Here is a 20,568-nt window from a genome sequence, read left to right as displayed (position 1 = left end):
AAGAGCAGTGGATACACGGGAACACTAACATCTGCAAGTTCACCTCCGAGCCACTTTCTATCATGATTGGAAATATACTGCTGTCCCTTCAATGTCACGAGGTCAAAATCCTGGAACTCCCTCCCTAACCAGACAATGGGGTGTTGCTAAGTCCCACTGACTGCAGGTACAACAGGCAGCTCACCATCACCTTCTGACCGAGCTAATAATGCCAACATTCCATAATAACTGAGCCAGACTTTCCCTAGGCGAGATCCCTACTTAAAAAAGAGAGAATGAGTTAAGTACCTATCCACAATGCTGGCTGCTTTGATCTTGTCAAGGACAATGACTTGCTTGTTGCGATGTGTTCCGCTGGAAAGCGACATTCCCAGCGTGCAACCAGGAGTTTTTGTGATTTCCACCAGTAAAGGGCCGGAGGCGTTGAGTACGGAATCTGTAAGACAGACCATACATCACCACAAGTGCAAGCAGGCCTCTCCCAACTCCTTCCCTGTGCCCCAGTCCAAATCATCCACCAATATACACTCCATGGATCAATCACCAGCTTTTAAAGTCAGATTCTGTTCAGCTTCGTGCACAATGTGCTTTATTATCCAAACACTCTATCCATTTGAACCAGATCCTCCATTGACCCATATGGCTATTTCAACCAATATACACTGACCAGCAGAACTGCAAATGAAGATGCTCCACTTAACCTGCAGCTCCAGTCAGATATAACACTGACACTGGTCTGATTGAGGGGTCTGGATGCCTTACGTGAAAAATACCAGATACTGAGGACTGAGCTGCAGAGTGAAATCGATTAGAGGGTTAACGTAAACAGAGAAGACTCTCAAAAACGGGAACCGGGGATCCAAGACCGTCCTGGGTGCCTGCTGGTTTTGGGGTTGGGCACCTGGTCAGTGGCCAGTTCAAGTCAATGCAGGTGGCATGAGGTCAAAGGTCACTCAGAGGGCAGACTGGCATGGGAGTGGCAAACCAGACTAAATGCAACCCAATTGCCTTGGTAAGTTAATGTTAACTGGGTGATTCTTTTCAACAACGTTATGCAAGGCACATTCTAAAACCATCCGATTTTTTGGGAAAACTCTGGTTTCGAGCTAGCTGGCTTTGAGACAGTGTACCTGTAAAACAGTGGAGTTACAGCCTGGAAGATAATGAGGGTCGGCTTGATGTACAGAGTTGTGGAAACAGAAGAGTGAGGCTCAAACCCAAACCCAACGGATGAGGCTGAATGGTTTAAATGTGATTGCTGATGCCAGGGCATCCACTGAAACACAAACCCTGATTTGTCTTTCTTCACATGGTCCTTCTTCATGGACTCGATGTGGGGGTATACTCAAACAACAATCTTTCCTCAGCCCCTGTGCTCTGCCTCCCTCCCAGGGCTGTGCACCCCTACTCCAACTCCCTTGCCCCAAGGCTGTCCCATCCTGGTCCCTCCGAAAGTACCAAGTACCAACATGCTCCCGACTTACCTACTATCCAGTGCCTGCCTGCAGTTCCAACCAGTGGTGCTGCTGGCACACTACAGGGCTATCGGCCAAGCAGACAGGCTGGCAGCTTCTAGAGGCCAGACTTTTCTCCCCCATTTGTCCCCAGGATGAGGGTACCATTTGGAAGACCAGCACGTGTTGACTATCCCTAACAGCCCTGAAGAACAAATACATCAAATGCAATTGCATTTGGTCTGGAGTCATTTGTAGGCCATACCAGGTAAGGATGGCAGGTTTCTGGCATTAGTGGGTCAAATGAGTTGTTAAAAACAATCATTTTGAGCTTACCATCACAGTGATTAGCTTTCTCAACTCCAGATTTTTAATAATTAGACTGAGATTCCAGACTGAAACTTGAAGCCATTATCCCCAGAACATTGATGTAAGCCTCGCAATTACAAGCTGCATCTTCCTAAGTGTGGGAACAGAAGACCTATCTCATGTGAAGTAAAGTCCCTTGAAGTTTGGCATTGCCTTAGGACAGCTCACCGAAGGTACAGCCAGTTTTACAGTGGCCCTTTCAGCATCAGATGTCCAGAAATTTCCAATTTTGTTTCAGATTTCTTGCATCTGTAGTATTTTGCTTCCAGTAGTGAGAACCCAGGGCTGTTCTCCTGGCGAATAAGTAATTTCTGAGGGGATTCAGTAGACGTGCTGAGATTCTGAAATAATTTTGAACAGAGTTAGAGCAGAGCAGAGGGGCCAAGTGGTCTCCTTCTAAGCTCTATCATTCTCTGAAGCTATGTATAGAGTTGCCAGTGCCTGGAAGTGAGTTGTACACTCCAATCTCATATGGATGGATTATAAGTAGAGCAATGACTTCACAAGTCTGAGCTCTAATTTGAGGTTTCCATTCATTGTGTGGGCTCCATGACTGGACATTTTAATGTCACGGTGGGGATTCTGCTGTTGTCAATTGAGTCCACTTTAGTTTCCAATATTGCTGGTTTGGTGGAGGAACGGCAGTGTTCCTCTTAATGTGCTGATCTAAAATATGACTCACGATCCATAACTTTCAGAACATCAGAATTGATGCAGCCACTAAGTGTGAGGCACTCAAACACAAATAGATGCTGTATTCTAGGCATTATGAAGCTTTTCTAAAGAGAATTCAGCACAGCTTTCTGAGTAACAAGAAAAGAGACGTGCTGTTGGTGCTTTTCATCTTGCCCTCGTCAGGATAGATCTGCAAGAATGCCAAATCTGAACGTGAACAACAATTTATACTACACGAGCAGAAAGTGCCAATTGGTTAGCAAGCAGACTGCAAAATGTTGCTCCCTTTGGGTATTCTTGCGATTGTGTTCTGGTAAATGCAAGATGATATGATTTTTGAGCAATATCCTAGCAGACATTTAATCGAACACCCTAGAAACAGACCAATCTCAACTGCAAGCAACTCTAGGAGAGTGTGGTGAGCAGTCTCGAAGAACAGCCTGGAGGTATTTGTCAGAGGGATTTGATTCCTGCCAAATAATCGGCACCATTAGCAAACAATTGCCATTTGTCAAATAAGGTATGTAAGTGAAACAGGACAGCAACGTTCATCATTGACCCCTTTTCAAACACAGTTCAAATGGTTTTGGGGAACGTTAATGGGAATTGGAGATTGTTTTGTTCTCAATTTTATTTAAGGGAATTGGTCTGACGTGCTGAAGGTGAATCAGCATTTTGAAATATTTGATACTCTGGGAAGCAGGAGAGATGCTGCATCTGGCTTGTCCCTTTCAGTCTCTACACTGCAGCTGATTCTCATTGTATTTGAGACTCAAGATGCTAATTGTGCATTGGTAAATTGCCTCCAAATTTCAGCCGTGTAGTCAAAAGATCTCCAGAAGAAATTATTGTTTCTTTGTTCAGAATTTGACTTGCATGTGCATTTTTAGCAAGGTTATTATAACCTTCAGAATTAGGGTGATAGGGCAGAGTAGTGAATTTTCCATGTTGAGGTACAGACCACAAGCTCCATATTGGGGGTACAGTACCAAAGGGTCAACTATAGGACTACAGAATGACAGGCATCCTATGGGATTACAATAAAATAAGTCTCCATCTTGCCATATATTATGACAAGGTCCTTGCTGGCATGTACAGGACTATTCTGGGTGCAGTTGAGCACAGGCTACTTTCTACGAGATATGAGGGTCTCTTTGTAGGTTTACAGTACACAGCCCCCTTGACAGACACAAGTACCCACAAGCTTCTTGTTCTAGTTAGGCATCACCCACTCCTCACTGGGGTACAGGGCCACAGGCTCCTCCTTGGGGCATAGAGCCACAGGCTCCTCATTGGGGTACAGGGCCACAGGCTCCTCATTGGGGTACAGGGCCACAGGTTCCTCATTGGGGTACAGGGCCACAGGCTCCTCATTGGGGTATAGGGCCACAGGCTCCTCATTGGGGTACAGGGCCACAGGCTCCTCATTGGGGTATAGGGCCACAGGCTCCTCATTGGGGTACAGGGCCACAGGTTCCTCATTGGACTATTGGGCCACAGGCTCCTCATTGGGCTATAGGGCCACAGGTTCCTTTTTGGGGTATAGGAGTACAGGCTCCTCATTGGGATATAGGGCCACAGGTTCCTTTTTGGGGTATAGGGGTACAGGCTCCTTATTGGGCTAAAGGGCCACAAGTTCCTTTTTGGGGTATAGGGATACAGGCTCCTCATTGGGATATAGGGCCACAGGTTCCTTTTTGGGATATAGGGGTACAGGCTCCTCATTGGGATATAGGGCCACAGGCTCCTGATTAGGGTACAGGCTCCTTATTGGGGTATAGGGCCACAGGCTCCTTGTTGGGGTATAGGGCCACAGGCTCCTCATTTGGGTATGGGGTACAGGCTCCTCACTGAGCTATAAGGCCACAGGCTCCTCATTGTGGTACAGGGCCACAGGCTCCCTTGTTGGGCTATAGGGGTACAGGCCCTTCGTCGGGGTACAGTAGTCATTACCTTCTTGGTATACATTATGATAGTCTCCATGTTGAAGTGCGAGACATCTGCCTGCACGTTGGGGGTACTGTATCTCAGAATTATTATGAGGGCAGAGTATTGGAGTTTCCAAGTTAAGTACAATATCACAATCTCAATTTTGCGGAAGTGGTGTGCAGACTCCAAGCTGGAATACAGTATCACAGACTCCTTGTTGGGATTCAATATCACGGTTTTAATTTTGGTGTTCAGTATTACTGTGCCTGTGTTAGGGCACAGTCTGTGAGGATACAGAATATGATGCTACTTGCTGGGGTGCGGTATCACAGCTTCCATGTTGGTGTGCACTGTCAGGCTTTCATAACCATTCAGGCCCTCACCCCAATGGAGTTGGTGCACGAGTTAGACCTGTGGGTGCCTGCCAAGTAGTTTTTCCCAGAGGCTATCACATCTGCAATATGACCTTGTCTGCCCTAATCACAAGAGATTGATCCTGATAATAATTATTGTCAATGTCACCACTAGTGTCTCTGGGTGGTTAGCACTAACAGACCTTCCAGGCGAGAGAACGATCCAGTCTACAGATCCGCTTCTCAATGCGGACATTGAAGCTTGAGGTGAATCAATGAGATTAGGACAGCAAGTTTAATCACAGCATTGATTACAAGGCACTCTCCAGCAGGATCTACGGTCATTCAAATCAAAACAGCTGCAGGACCACTGTCACCAATAAATACAGGGCAAAGCAAAACTAATACCACAAATCTGCCATGGTCAAGATAAGGTATTTTTTTACATGGAGAGGACTGAGGTCGAGTTTTCAGGGAGAAGCAATGTTCAGTCTGAGGCGATTTGTAAAAGGTGCCTTTGTACTGACGGGAATACCAAAAAAACCTTTGATCCTGGGTAGCTCCAGAGAAGAAATGCCATAAATCTAGATTTCAGATAAAACTGGGGATTTGGGATGGGCCCACTTGGCAGACCCCAGCAAGGGTGTGTGGGGGTCATTATCAGGAGGTGTAGGCATCTTTTAGAGGTTCGGGAAGTGGTCTAAGGGGAGGGTGGTGGCTATGACCTCACAGGGAAGTGCTTCAATGGATATGGGGAGTGTCATCCCATCCTCCTGAAAGGAGGTAACTCTCTTCTTGCTGGGCAGCAACCTGTGCAGTGAAAACTGCCAGACTGTCCCCTTATTTCTGCCTTTCCCTGCCGCCTGTATCAAAGCAGCGAAAGTGGGACAGGACTCTTGGTAGCCGTCAATTGTCTACTTCAACAGGCTCATGGGTTGGACCCAGCTTCATGCCTTTCCCGCCATCTGGAATATAGTCAGGGGCTGCTGAACAAACAGCAGGCAGGCAGGAAGGGAGCCTTCACCCACCTTCAAATACTCCAGTGGGGGAGAGGAGCAACTGCTGCACTTGCCCCCCCCCACTCCGCATTTACCCCACCTTACAGACTCGGGGACAGAACGGAGGCTAAATTTTCAATGCAGCCAGCGTGGCATTCTCTGAATTTGGAGGGGGCCCACCTTTCCAAAGAAACCGCAAATCAAGGCACAAAAGAGATTGTAGGGGAAAATGTTACATGGGTGAGATTTGTTCAAAATCACCCTGGATGATAATGGATTGAGTCGAGGAATAGCACATTCCAAGTACAATTGAATGTTAGACTGGATAAGGGCATCAGAGGGACGTGCTTTGACAGCCAATGACCTGTTTGTCTCCTTGAGAATTGCTATGTGAACAGTCGCTCTCACCTCCCGGTTCTCTGTGGATACCAGGTCAGTACTTAGAAACTGGTCAGCTCCGTGTGTCAGCTGGTGATGGGATTGTACGGCATGTGGCTTGGGGAATGTTCTGATTATCAAATGTTGATCTTCCATTATATGTAGCCACCTCTCCGGCCCTCAGCCCCGCACGTCTGTAAAAAGAGCCCTACCAGCACGGCTAAACAGTCCTTACCCATGATGTTGACATCATATTCAACCTGGTAGATGGCTTCCTGCCTACACTGCCGTATGATGTTGAGAGCTTCTCCGTGAGTGACGTTGTGAAGTGGAATCCCATCCACACTCAATAACCGGTCTCCAACTTTCAGCGTCCCCTCTCTGCAAACACACAGACAAATATTGTTATGTCTTTGGGTCATTCCTTCTTTGACTGGGGGAGGGGGGGGCACACTGTGGAGCTGGTGCTAGGGCAACAGTGGGCATTATCTCGGGAGAATGAGGAACAAAAGTCCCTTCATTTTCTCTCTCTGTTCAAACCCTGGTGATGCGTTCCCCATCATGTCCACATCAAGTGGGTGGCTGGGATTAGGGTGCATGGGGTGGGGAAGGGCGGGTTAGAGCAGGGGCTTCAGAAGAGTGGCATGTCCTTTAACCCTTTACCATTCACACCGTTGTATCAGTTGATGGATGCCTCAAAACAATGGACTCTAAAGCAGCAGAACAACGGATATTTTGAGTAATGGCCACATCCACAAGCAATGAAGGACAAGTACATTATTTCAGTGACTCCTCAAGTATCTAACATCAATCCTTTTGAGAGAGATAGGGAGAAACCATAATGCAGTAGCTGTTACCTATCTGCAGGCCCACCATGCCTCACGTGGGTCACGACCAGTGCACGAGACTTGTTCCAGTCTTCATGGGCTCCACCTGCAACACAACGTCCAGTTTCCTCAGAGTTTCTGCTGTTTTAAAGAGAAATTCTCCTGCCCTTCCATCTGATTGCTTTTCCACTCCCCTACCCTGGCACAGAATGAGCTGGCTGAGAAGGTATGTGGGCAAGACGTAGCCTTAGAGAGCCCTGATCGAGTTGGTGAGCATCAGCTCTTTGGATTGGCGTGGCAGAAGTCTTAGGGACACTCTCTTTGCGATATCCCTCGTCATTCTGAGTAGAAGAGATTCTCTTGATTTCCCAATCAACCTGCTCAGAGATGTTATTATACATCTTGGAACAGGTGGGACTTGAACCCAGGCCTTTAGGTTCAGGGGTAGAGACATTACCACTATGCCACAAGGGGGCTCCTTGTACACTGTTTAGTTACACCAGATAAAGAGGTTTCAAGTAGTTTTAGTTCCTGATATTGATTGTTTAAACAGCCAAGATGTTTGGTCTGAAGGGAGAACTCTTTACTGTCCAGTAATAAAAGAAGTTAATAATAGGTGAAAAAACATAAAGCACCACAGTTTCTCTTAGGGGCTGTACATAGCTATGATGGTGGATAACTTGGGATGGAGGAGAGAAAGGGCCATGGATAGTGGAGATGCAGGAACACAGCTCTTTAGGACTGTGGTTCATGGCAGCTTTGAGGTACCTTGACCCACAAGTCCATTAACACTTGGCTCACCCCTGTGAAGACTAGGGGGAGAGACTATGACATGTCCATTCCTGGAATGGATCGGCGAAGTCAGTGTAGATTCACACAGTAGTGTGCATAGGTGAATACTGGGGATAATGGGAATGGGGTCTGGAGTCAGGTCAGGGTTTCAGTCCTTCATGAAATTTCTTCAACTCAATGAAAATCCAGCCCCTCGTTTTTGCCAAATACTTCAATTCCCTGAGGGCCCATCCCTTTAATTCATGAGTAATTGAAAACTGGGACCCCAGCAGATTAATAGTAATTCAAGCCTCTGTCTGTGGGTGCCTTGTTACTCTACAGGAACCATTATCACATTGTCTACAAACGTAAAAAGGTTCCCTGTTCAAGACCAGGCAGAAAACATTTCTAAAGTTGAGGTATCAGCACTTGGGCCATTGCTTACACATGTAGCTGGCTGAATTAACTGCCCCTGGATGAATGTGCGTGTGAAGGCTCTTGGGGTACAGCGGTAGTGTTCCTATTTCTGAACCAAGAGAACTGGGTTCGAGCTCCACCAGAAGTGTGTCGTAATATCTCTGAACAAGTTGATTCAGAAATATCTCCACTGGGCAGGTCAGGGCTGTTCTGGTGCTGTGGCAACACTCCTACCTCTGGACTGGGAGGCCAAGTTCAAATCTCACCTGCTCTGGGCATGTGCAGTAACATTTCCGAATAAGGTTTTCATAGAAATACCTCCACTGGGCAGGCCCGAATCAGACAAACACTGACTGCCGAAGCAACTGAAGGAAGAGAGAAACATTGAAAAAAAATTAAAATGACTAACCCCTCATCACGAAGCCAAAGCTGTTCCCTTCTTTGTACAGCGAGATCTCAACGGTCTTTGGAATAACTCTTGAATTGCTATCTGCGGCTGAAATGAAATTTTAAAAAGTCTTTTTTTTTGTCATACAAGAGGATTTGTTACAAGAAACATCTCTAGTCAGCCTGGTGCTGAATCATTAAGACAATGGAGGTACTAGGTTTGATGTGCCTCAATGCAGAATTAGCTGATCACAGTGAGGATAGTGGTGTTACTGTTGGCTTACCACTGAAGTACAGAGATGAGCTAACTGTCAAGCCAGCCAGGGTTCCCTCTGTTGCCTGCTGTCCAGTAACTCATGGTCGAAACCCTCCATATGGATATCAGCTGAAAGTTGACCCAGACTGAGTTGTGGCATTACTCATTTGGCATTCGATGTCAAGGTTAACTTGAATGGCGACTTGAGTGAGACACTACCAGACAACTGACACTAATGGGAGCCATATACAAGCTTCTATCCATGACTCCAGCATATATGTTTGTCAGACATTGAGAAATGCATAGATTTATAAAAAAACATTAATGGGATGGATGTGAGCACTTATTGCTTGCCTGTAATTGCCCTTACAAAGCTCATAGTGAGCTGCCTTCTTGAACTGCTGTACTCTTTTTGCTGCAATAGTGAAGGAACGGCGATATATTTCCAAGTCAGGATGGTGTGTGCCTTGCAGGGGAACTTCCATGTGGGTGTGTTTCCATGTGTCTGCTGCCCCTATCCTTCCAAAAGAAGGCTTGGAAGGTGTTGTCTAGTGATCTCTGATGAATTTCTGCAGTGACAAACAGTAAATACTGCTGCTACTCAGCATCGGTGGTGGAGACAGTGAGTATTTGTGGATGTGGTGCCAACTGAGCAGGTTGCTTTGTCGTGACAAACAGTAAAAGGCCCTTCAGCCCAACAAATCCAGGTCAGCATTTATACTGTATACAGGAAAATTATTTTACTCACATCAATCCATGTCCTCCTATACCACTTCAGTCCTTGCTCCTTCCTCTATCTACACAATCCAACGTGGGAACCCAACATAGTTTCTACCTTAGCTACTTATCATGGAAATGAATTCCACAGACGGAATCTGATAAAGGGTCTGAGTGACCTAGACTATAATGAGAAATGGGGCAGAATTACGGGACATCTCCTGTGAGTTCAACCTCAACATAAGGAACAGCTCAGTACATCTTACACGTATCCACTGGAGGTGAGTTTCTTGCTAGGCAACGATGCGCTGCCTAGTTAAAGGGATTATTGCTTGTCAGCGACCTTATGAACTGCACAGCTCGCCTCGGTAATACACACCTTCACGTCCATAGCAAACCTGCTGTGCAAATCAGATATCAAGAACGCTCAACGTGTGTACCTGGTGACATCCACTCACAGTTTGCTCCTGAGGGCCTCCATGATGGTCAGCAGCAACATCTCAGGTCTCACTGCATAGACATAAGCATCCAAAACCTCAGGAACCTCATGGCATCTCTGCAGCCACATGCAAGAACTGTTACAAAGTTTAGACATCCCTTCCTTGCCTACTACCACCCATATCCCTGGATCCCTCTGTGAGCAGTTCTGAATTGAACTGAACAACAACCTGTAACCTCCTGACAATCTAATATTAGTATCAAGCTGAGCAACTGACCCAGTCCGATGAGGCATGCAGGCAGCATCAGGTATATTTAAAATTGTGATGCCAACTCGGTGAAGATAAAACACAGGCTACAGATATGTCAAACAGTGGGGGCAGCCTGCTATAGATAGATTTAAACTACCAACAGATCAGATGAAATCTCTGCAGTCGTGCAACATCCAGTCATCAATGGTGATGGACGGACAATTGAACAACTGACCAGAGAAAGAGCTTCCAAATCCAGCCTCACCTTGAATGATGGGGCAAAAATCCAGCAAGTTATTGCAAAAGATAAAGATGAAGTGCATCTTCAGCCAGAACTGTTGAGTCAATGAACCATCTCAGCCTCCTCCAGAGGTTCCATCTGTCTACTGTTAATCATTAGTAAAGCAATGGAAAGTGTTGTTGACCGTGTTATCAAATGGCACTTACTCACCAGTAAGGTTCTCACCAGCACTCGGTTTGGGTTCCGCCAGGGGACACTCAGCATGGTCTAAATATGAACAAATGTTAAACTCCAGAGTTGAGTTGAGAGAGACAGCCCTTCACATCAAGGCAGCATTTGATTGGAGCGTGGAACCAAGCAGCTCTTGTGGTCCACTGGATAGAGTCCCTGTCACTGAGCCAGACACTTGGGATTTAATCCCAGACAGGACTAGATGGAAGGTGCATTTATAATATGGTCAAACAGGTTGTGTATCAGCCTGCAAATTCTTCCAGCGTATGCTAATGGCAGACAGTAACGGCAGGAGAAATTCCTCATCAACAAGGTGTAGAATGAAACTGGGGGGAGCCTCTATGTTTTTTTTTTCTCAATTTCTCCAGGCCTGCGATGAGTATTTAAGGTAGAAGTGTAGTTTGCCAAAGCAATTCATACTCATGGGCCAATTGCTCAGTCGGCTGGACAGCTGGTTTGGATTGGATTGATGCAAACAGCGCTGCGTTTAATCCCATCTTTGGCTGGGCTTCATCTGGGATCTGCGTCCTGCCCCATTAATGATGGAGACTGCAGCATTCCGGTTCAGGCCTGCGTTCAGGTAGAGAAGTGAAGTCAAAGCATCATGGAGCTTTCGCAAACCAGAATCAGGAGAAATCTCCTCAGTGTTTGTGGTCATACATCACACAAAGGGAGATGGCTGTGGATGGTGAAGGTCAGACATCTTAGCTCCAGGACATTTCTGCAGGTAGTGTCCTAGGCCCAACCATCTTCAGCTGCTTCATCGACGACCTTCCCATCATTATAAGGTCAGATGTGGGGATGTTTGCCGATGCTTGCATGATGTTCAGCATCACTCATGACTCCTCAGACATTAAAGTAGTCTACGTCCAAATACAGCTTGACCGACATAATATCCACATTTGGGCTGATCATTAGCAAGTAATATTCATGCCACGCAAGTACCAAACAATGATCATCTCAAACAAGGGAGAACCTAATTACCGCCCCTTGACTTCCAATGATATTGCCAGCACTGAATTCCTCACTATAAACCTTCTAGGGGCGCTACCATTGACCAGACGCTAAATTATACCAGCGACGTAAATACTGTGGTTACAAGAGCAGGTCAGAGGTGGGAATTCTGAAGCAAGTAACTCACATTCTGTCTCCACAAGGTACAAGTCAGAAGTCTGGCGGAAAACTCCCCTCTTGCCTCGGTTAGTGTAGCTCCAAGGATGCTTGAGAAGCTTGACACTTGCTTGTGTGACACCAAATCTACTACCTTCAACACTACTCCCTTCACCATTGACACGCACAGTGGCAGCATTGTGTACTATCTGTAAAATGTTCTGCAGCAAAATGGCAAGGCCATTTTCACAGTGTCTTTTAAACTCATGACCTCTGCCGACTGGAGCACAAAGACCACAATTGCTTCAAAATACTAAGTTCTCTTCCAAAACATGCACCATTCGGAATTGGAACTATATTGTTGTATGACACTGTCGTTAGAACTCTCTTCCATTGGCTGCACCAGTCTGACATGGTCAGCAGCGATTCAAGAAGTCAGCTCATCACTACTTTCTCCAGATGCTTCTGGGCAATAAATGCTGACCAACTCAATGACACCAACATCCCATGAATGAATGAAAAGTATGTGCCTGCATGGGGTTAGAGCTGGATAACAACCTTGCTTAGGCTGTTAAGTGGCAAGTAACATTCATTTCACATAAGTGCCAGAGAAGGACCATCACAAAAAATAGAGGTAAGGTCTAACAATCAACCCTTGATGTTTAATGGCATGACAATAATCAAATTCTGCCCTCCTTACATCTTGCAACTCCTACTGTCAATACATCCTGAAGGCCACCAGTTACCAGATACTTTACTGGACCATTTACAACTAAACAGTGGCTAACAGGGCAGGTGAGAGGCTGCAACTTCTGCAGTGAGTGACTCTGTAGCTCACTCTCAAAGACTTTCCAACATTTACAAGCCAGCTGCCAGGGACGTGATGGAAGACTAACCACTTGCCTGGATGGGGGGGCAGCTCCAACAATGCTCAAGAAGCTCAACATTATCTAGGACAAAAGTGATCTATCTTGTTTACAGCCCACCCCACTTCAGGGCTACAGCATGTACCACTAATAGACTGTTTGTAGTAATATGCCTTGTGTTCTTTTAACAAAAACTCCCAAAACACACCACCCCGAAGACCCAGAAGGAAAAAGGCAGCAAGTGTATGAGTACACCATCAACTTAAGGTCTCCTGCAAATCACACATCATCCTGAAGTGGAAATATTTTGCTGTTTCTTCATTGTGACCACAGCAAAAGGTTAAAACTCCATCCTGACAGCACTGTGGATGGAGTTGCTCCTTTGGACTGCAGTGGGTTAGGAAGGCAGTTCACCACCACCTTCTTGATGGACAATAAATACTGGTCTTGTTCATTCCTTGAACAATATTTTTTTAAATTTGCAAGTTTGTTGTAGGACTCCAGTCTCTTCGCCCATCAGAGACCCTCTGCAGCCTTCCCACTTCCCCAAACTACCTGTCCCTACATCTTTGTGTCATCTACAAACTTAACAACAATGCCCTCAGTTCCTTTTCCCAGATCGTTAATGTATAACGTGGACATTTGTAGTCCCAACACTGACCCCTGCTGAACTCCACCAGTCACTGACTACCACCCTAATAAAGACCTCTTTATCTCCCTCCCCGACTCCTCCAATCAGCCAATCCTCTATCCATGCCAGTACCTTGCCTCTAAAACCATGGGGCAGTTGAGGACTCTGGGTCTGTACTTGATGGAGTTTAGAAGGATGTGGGGAGATCTCATTGAAGCTTCAATAAACTGACAGGCCTTTATAGAGTGGATGTGAAGGTCGTGTTTCCAATATTAGGAGAGAGAGGACCCAAGGGCACAGGCCCCAGAGTGAAGGAAAGACCCTTGAGAACTGAGATGAGGAGGAATTTCTTCAGCCAAATGGTGGTGAATCTGTGGAACTCATTGCCACAGATGGCTGTGGAGGCCGGGTCATTGAGTATATTTACACAGAAATAGACAGGTTCTTGGTAAGTAAGGGGATCAAGGGTTCCTGGGAGCAGGCACAAGAATGGGGTTGAGAAACATATCAGCCATGATCAAATGGCAGAGCAGACTCGATGGGCAGAATGGCCCAATTCTGCTCCTCTATTTTATGGTCAATCTGAGCATCTGTCCTTCACTTCCTGACTCTCTCCTTGTCTCTCTCTATCTGGTGGTAATTTATATTTGTTAGAAGCAATGGGGAATTGAGACATTATTCCACTTTTGTATTGTCAAACTTCTAAAGCCACTTGGAGCTGGGGGTTAGAAACTGCTTAAAAGAAAGCTCCTTCTACATCTTCCCAGCAAATTATCCCAGGGCAGTGAAAATACCAGGCTAAGTACAGAGCAAGCTCCCTCTACACTGCTGCATTAAACACTCCTTTGGTTAAATGCAACATGAATGAAAGACATTGAAATAACATCAGCAGAAGGTATCCAGTGGCAGACTGAGATAAACTTTGGCCTTGTATCTGTTACGTATGGATTGGATAGAATGCTGATTATAACATTCCTACATCAAATTAGTTTGGTCATTATCAGCCCAATTATTGGTGGACTAGAGTCAACAATTAAAACAACATAGAGGGCTCTTGTGGCACAGCTGTAACATGCCTACCTCTGGATGAGGAGAGTCAGGTTCAAGTCCCACCTGCTCTAGACTTATGTAATACCACGTGTGAACAGGCTGATCAGGAAAAATAGCTTAAAAACACAGCCAATTCCGCGACAATTGATACAGACTTTGTGGCAGTCTTCACAGGGAAAGGCTGATATACAAAGTGGGACCTACTTGTGACACAGTGGTTAAGCCCCTAACCCCAGACCAGGGAGTCCTGGTTCAAGTCCCACCTGTCCCAGAGGTGTGGAAGTGGCATCTGTGAAAAGGTTGATTAGAAAATAGGTTAAAGTAAAACTAAATGGACAATGTTGTACAAGGCAGTTACACCTGGAACGGGTTAACTAACATCATAAGGTAAGCACTGTCTATCAGGGGATAAAGGACTGTTCCTGGGTGGAGATAACCAATTTTCCAGTCCCAGTTTCTAAGTGCTAAGCTTGATATAGCCAAATAGTTACAGATACTTACTCTTTATTCTAGCCTGTGGTCTCACATGAGACTATCATTGAACTCAGGTGGAACTAGCTATGAAGTTCTAGGTAATAAATTCTGTTCGACAGACCGAGCCTGTCTTCTGCCAAAGACTTCTTGTGGGCATTGCTACCCAACTGGTTTCTGTAACTTGAGCTAATACCAGTCAGAAGGGTTGGTGACAGTGAATTTACCTCAGGCATCCCAAATGGTTCTGGTAGAGACAACCACAACCTGGGCCAGAGAACTAAAACGCTGTTGGAATAAGGCTGCTCCTCAGGAACACAGATCAGGTGGGATAAAGGGGTGAAGTCTAATATTGAGAAGAGCAGAGGGAACAGCACCGTGTATCTAACCACACTGTACGAGACTTGAGGTAGCTAAGGCTGACAATGAGACCTGAGGCAGATCCTGTTTCTTTCCCATTTTCCCCCACGCAAAAACTTCCCTCAATTCAATTGGATATGAAATAGTACAGTAAAAACAATTAAGGTTCCGTCAAATGTCTATGGTGTCTAGCCCTGACTCAGCCTGTTCTGGTTCGTCTTTGGTTAAAACAAGAGTGACTCAGAAGGTGGGATGCTCTTACCAAGAGGAGGAAGCTCATATTCCACTTCAAGCACCACCCGTTCTCCCACGTTCTTCAGCAGGCTGATAATCTCATTGTGCCGTAGTTTGGTCAGGTTGATCCCATTAACGGACTTGATATAGTCTCCAATATTTAGCTGGTCGCTCCTACAGTAAGGAAGTGGAGCAACGACCGAGTGATAAGACACATAGGTTAAAAAAAAAACTGAAAGATGCACCGCCCACACAGGATTACACTCTTCACAATCTGGACTGGACTGTACCGGGTTGGGAACTCCATCTTTCTAAATCCTTGTACATGGATTACCCGCTTCCTGGCATCACTCTGGCACCAGCTCAGTGCTCTGTCCGTGCTAAGATAAAACGAGTCTGGGAGTGTTAGCATTCCATGTAGGAAGAGAATTCGCTTCCCTCACGTCCCCCTCCACCAACACCCACCACCACTTTGTGACTATTATTGAATACTGGCTGACGAAAGGCAAAGAATTGCAACCACATAACTACCTTCTACCTCCGAGTGAGACGGTCCGCCTGGAAGTCTCACAATTATAGCCACAATCAGGGGACTTTCCCCTATTCCCTGCCAATATTCCCCGTCATTTTGAGTCTTGGGCTGAGAATACACTAGCCTATAGGTCTCTAAATCCAATACTAAGGAGCTTAACCGTAATCTAAACAGTACTGAATCTTTACAGTGGATGGGTAATTACTCATTGTCCACAAGACGCCATCAGCATCTCTCTTTATGCGATGTTCCTTTACCTAGAATGAGCCAAATGGAGAAGCTCAGCCAGAACAATGACAACAGCGTAGGTTCAACTCACTGGAATTCTGCATCCCAGTGGGCTGTGAACACTCAGTGTCAAGTATCTTCAAGGAGTAAATTTAACAGAGCTTTGTGTAGAAAGGGAATGTAGTGTCGTGTGGGAAGGTGGGGATTGAGGTAGAAGGTTGGCCAAATCCTACTGAATGGCCTTGTCTAGATCCTGTTTCCGAGAAAACGGAAGTGACAGGGGACAATCATCAAGAAAGGCCTTCCATTTCTGTCGATAACAAAGTGTGGAGCTGGATGAACACAGCAGGCCAAGCAACATCTCAGGAGCACGAAAGCTGACGCTTCGGGCCTAGACCCTTCATCAGAGATGAAGGGAGCTTTTCTGATGAAGGGTCTAGGCCTGGTACGTCAACTTTTGTGCTCCTAGGACGCTGCTTGGCCTGCTATGTTCATCCAGCTCCACACTTTGTTATCTTGGATTCTCCAGCATCTGCAGTTCCCGTTATCTCTCTTCCATTTCTGTCGCTCCAGTTATGGTTCAAAGCCATACAGTGAAGTACAAATAGAAATAAAACCTCGCGAACGCTGAAAATCTGAAACAGAAAGCAGACAATGCCAGAGAAATTCGGCAGGTGTGGCAGCTGTCTGTGGAGAGAGAGACAGTCAACGCTTCGAGCCTGTTCTTCAAAATGCATCTTACATTCACATTGCGGGAAACGTGGCAGCCAACATGCGCACAGCAAGATCTCACAAAGAGCAAGGAGATAATCTTTGGGCAAAACTGACCCGTCTTTAGCAGCTTCACTGAGGGGTAAACATTGGTTGTGAAGCCCTGAGAGCTCCCACGTCCTTTGACAGAGCAGAGCCGTGGAATTCTTCATGTCTGACTGAGAAGATCAACGCGCCTCGCTCTAAAGTCTCGTCTGGAAAGTGAAGGTCTGCAGCATAAAAGGGGACTTAACTACTTCCACACTGAGCAGCTGGAAGTGATTCCAATTTGACAGATGCTATGCAGTCCTTCCCAATGTGTAAGTGATTTTAGTTACCAGGAATAAAATTTCATCGTCCCTTTCCTCGCGTTGCAGGAATTCTGTGGTGCACAAAATGTTGGACCATCAACGCGGAATTCCTTGCTCAGCGAGGTCAGGGCTTCATTCATTGCATTGGGGTGGGGAGGGGCGGGAGGGATTGAGAGTCTCCAGCTCACTCATTGGGCCGGAGGTTACGGCGTGGATCGGCAGACGTTTGGATCAGGGAGCAAGATGCTTGCATTCATAAAGCTCCTTTCATTCCCTCAGAACATCCCTGATTGCTTCAGATCTCATGTGCGATATTTTATACATTACCAGTTGGCACAAGCCTCCCATCAAATGTGTTACCAGAATGTCTGCTTCAGAGATGTGTCATTAACATCGCTGAACATGATTAGAAAATATTCTGCCTGTTTTTTTGGTGTTGGCTAAGGGGTAAAATTGTCCAGGAGATCGGGGTGGGGCGGGGGGGGGGGGTGGGCGAACTGGCTGCTCTTTTCAGTGTTTATCAATGAGCAGTAATTGCTGAGAGGGGTGAAGTGGGAGGCTGTATTCACACAGAACATAATCATTCAATCAGAGAGAAAATTCTCCGATTGTTCTGGTGTTGAGCCATTCTCATCGAAGGTCATTCCAGGTGCTGAATTCACTACCCTGACCTGGCATAGCAGTTATTCCAGCGGGATACGCCTACAGGACAGAACAAATGAGACAATGGGAAGGATAATCAATTGGACACCCAGCTCCAGGAGATATGGAAAGGGTCAATGTGGGAAATGGTATAAAACTTGGTTTGCCATAATGCAAACAGTGACGGCAAGGACTTTTACAAACAAACAAGCAAGCATTTAATTAAGTTTAATGTTTTTTTGAAAGCCATTAATTGATTAACGCTCCTACAATCCTGTTTCAGCAGATCCACTATCCCTCACATTGTGGTGGAATAAGGTAGCGGAGCAGGGAGAGGTGGGGCCGGAGTACACCGAGCCTTTACATTGCTGGTTACACAACAGTCCTAAAGGACCTGAGGATGTTCAACACTCCTGGGAAGACAACGCGTGTAACAGATTTGAATGAAACAATAAATCTGTCAAAGTAGTGAGGGATTGGGTTTGTTTTCTGCATTTTATTGCAGCCTCTGTTTTCTATCTCCTTCCCTGCTGTAGCAGCTCACTCCCCCGGTGGTACCATACACCCGGACGCTCACTCCCCCGGTGGTACCCTACACCCAGACAGTCACTCCCCCGGTGGTACAGTACACCCGGACCCTCACTCCCCCGGTGGTACCGTACACGCGGACCCTCACTCCCCCGGTGGTAGTCTGCACCCAGACAGTTACTCCCCCGGTGGTACCATACACCCGGACGCTCACTCCCCCGGTGGTACAGTACACCCGGACCCTCACTCCCCCGCTGGTACCTAACACCCGGACACTCACTCCCCCGCTGGTACCGTACACCAGGACCCTTACTCCCCCGCTGGAACCGTACACCAGGACCCTCACTCCCCCGCTGGTACAGTACACCCGGACCCTCATTCCCCCGGTAGTACCGTACACCCAGTCACTCACTTGTCCAGCATATGGCTTTTGCCTGACATTCTGCTTTACCCGGGCTGGCTGAGTGCTCTTGACGGGGAAGCTAATGACGTGGAGAGAAAACAATTTAATCTATGAGGGAGACCTTGCCTCACCTCTTCTTAATTCATTGACCTGAACCCAGCATCTCCTTTGCCTGATGAGCTGATACGCTCTTATCCAATGGGAATTGTTCAACTCGTAGCAAAAAGAGACGGTGTGGTAATGGGAACCGCAGATGCTGAAGAATCCAAGATACTAAAATGTGAGGCTGGATGAACACAGCAGGCCAAGCAGCATCTCAGGAGCACAAAAGCTGACGTTTCGGGCCTAGACCCTTCATCGACGCTGCTTTTTTTTAGGATCAGGACTGAAGAATACTTCACTTCCATTCCATGCCTTCTTCGCTGACTGCGGTCCCCCCTAAGTCAGCCGGTGAATCAGGAGTGGAGTTTCACTAAAATCCAAAGTTCCTCTGGTAAATTGCTCCAGTGTTTGAGGGAACCTGAACTGGGTCAGCACCTAACAACGCACCCTACACACCCCCTGCCCCCAACACCGCCTCTCCCCTCACCCTCAGCCAACTGCGAGCGTGTTACAAGCTGAGCCTGAACCTTCAGCACTTGTCCAGTGGGCCGCACCCTCACCGCTCAGTCACGCAGTTACGCCTCTCTTCAGAGACATCAATCCAGGCTGTCTCACGAAAGGAGTGCTGCACTGTCGCAGATGCCACTCTCCAATGAGCCATAAACCTAGACCTTCTCAGGCCGATGTAAACGAGCCCTTGATGCTTTCTCAAAGAGGGAGGGGTTTATTCCGAATACCCTAACCCAATCTGAAGCCCTCCAAAGCGACCAGAAGTGGTTATTATCGTTTCGTTCTTTGTGGGATCTTGCTGTGTGCAAAATGGCTGTTACATTACAACACGACACATAACAACGCAGGATTTTGTATGCAATGATCCAATGGAGCCAGTTAGCTCCACGGTGTGGTTCAAGGTAACAGAGCTATCGAGACAGAGTCACACAGCATGGAAACAGACCTTTCAGTCCAACTCATCCACATTGGCTGGGTTTCCTTAGCTGACCTCGTCCCATTTGCCTGTGTTTGGCCCATATCCCTCTAAATCTTTCCTACCTATGTACCTGTCAAAATGTATTTTATATATTGTAATTTTAGTCACGTCTACCACTTCCTCTGGCAGCTCCTTCCATACATGCACCGCCCTTTGTGTGAAAATGTTGCCCCTCAGGACACTTTTAAATCTTTCACCGCTCACCTTAAACCTGTGTTTTGGACTCCCCTGCCTTGGAGAAAGATCCTTGGCTATTCACCTTATGTAGGTCTCTCATGATTTTATATCAGGTCTCCCCCCAGCCTCCGACACTCCAGTGAAACAGGTCCCAGGCCATGCTGTCAGTCCTCTATAACCCAAATGCTCCAGTCTCAGTAACAAGCTTGTAAATTATTTCTACACCCTTTCCAGTTAAATAACACCCTTCCTACAGCAGGGGTGACCAGAATTGGATGCCGTATTCCAAAAGTGCCCTCACCAATGTCCTGTACAGCCACAACATGATGTCCCAACTCCTATACTCAATGCACTGACCAGTGAAGGCAAGCGAACCGAACGCCTTCTTCGATGACAACAGTGAGGGTTCAATTGCTACTCTGGCTAAAGTAGGCTTGGGACCTTACTAGATTTACAGTCTTCTGTTTTATAGAGCTTTGGGGACACGCAGGGC

The 20,568-nt window shown here is 46.6% G+C and overlaps 1 protein-coding gene across 3 annotated transcripts in view; it reads right to left on the bottom strand.

The window, feature by feature from the left end:
- The window catches only part of grip2b (glutamate receptor interacting protein 2b), a 538,749-nt gene that overhangs the window by 78,538 nt on the left and 439,643 nt on the right, over positions 1-20,568 (bottom strand). For all 3 annotated transcript variants that reach the window (XM_059649483.1, XM_059649482.1, XM_059649484.1), the window contains exons 4-8: positions 15,443-15,588; positions 8,581-8,667; positions 7,014-7,089; positions 6,392-6,537; positions 289-436 (exon numbers count right to left, since the gene is read on the bottom strand). In XM_059649483.1, coding sequence (XP_059505466.1) covers positions 289-436; positions 6,392-6,537; positions 7,014-7,089; positions 8,581-8,667; positions 15,443-15,588 — 603 coding nt within the window. The remainder of the gene's footprint in view (positions 1-288; positions 437-6,391; positions 6,538-7,013; positions 7,090-8,580; positions 8,668-15,442; positions 15,589-20,568) is intronic.

This window comes from Stegostoma tigrinum, chromosome 11, assembly GCF_030684315.1.
Source record: "Stegostoma tigrinum isolate sSteTig4 chromosome 11, sSteTig4.hap1, whole genome shotgun sequence".
NCBI classification, from domain to species: Eukaryota; Metazoa; Chordata; class Chondrichthyes; order Orectolobiformes; family Stegostomatidae; genus Stegostoma; species Stegostoma tigrinum.
Note: the sequence above shows the minus strand (reverse complement) of the source record. Positions and strands in the feature narration are given on the sequence as shown.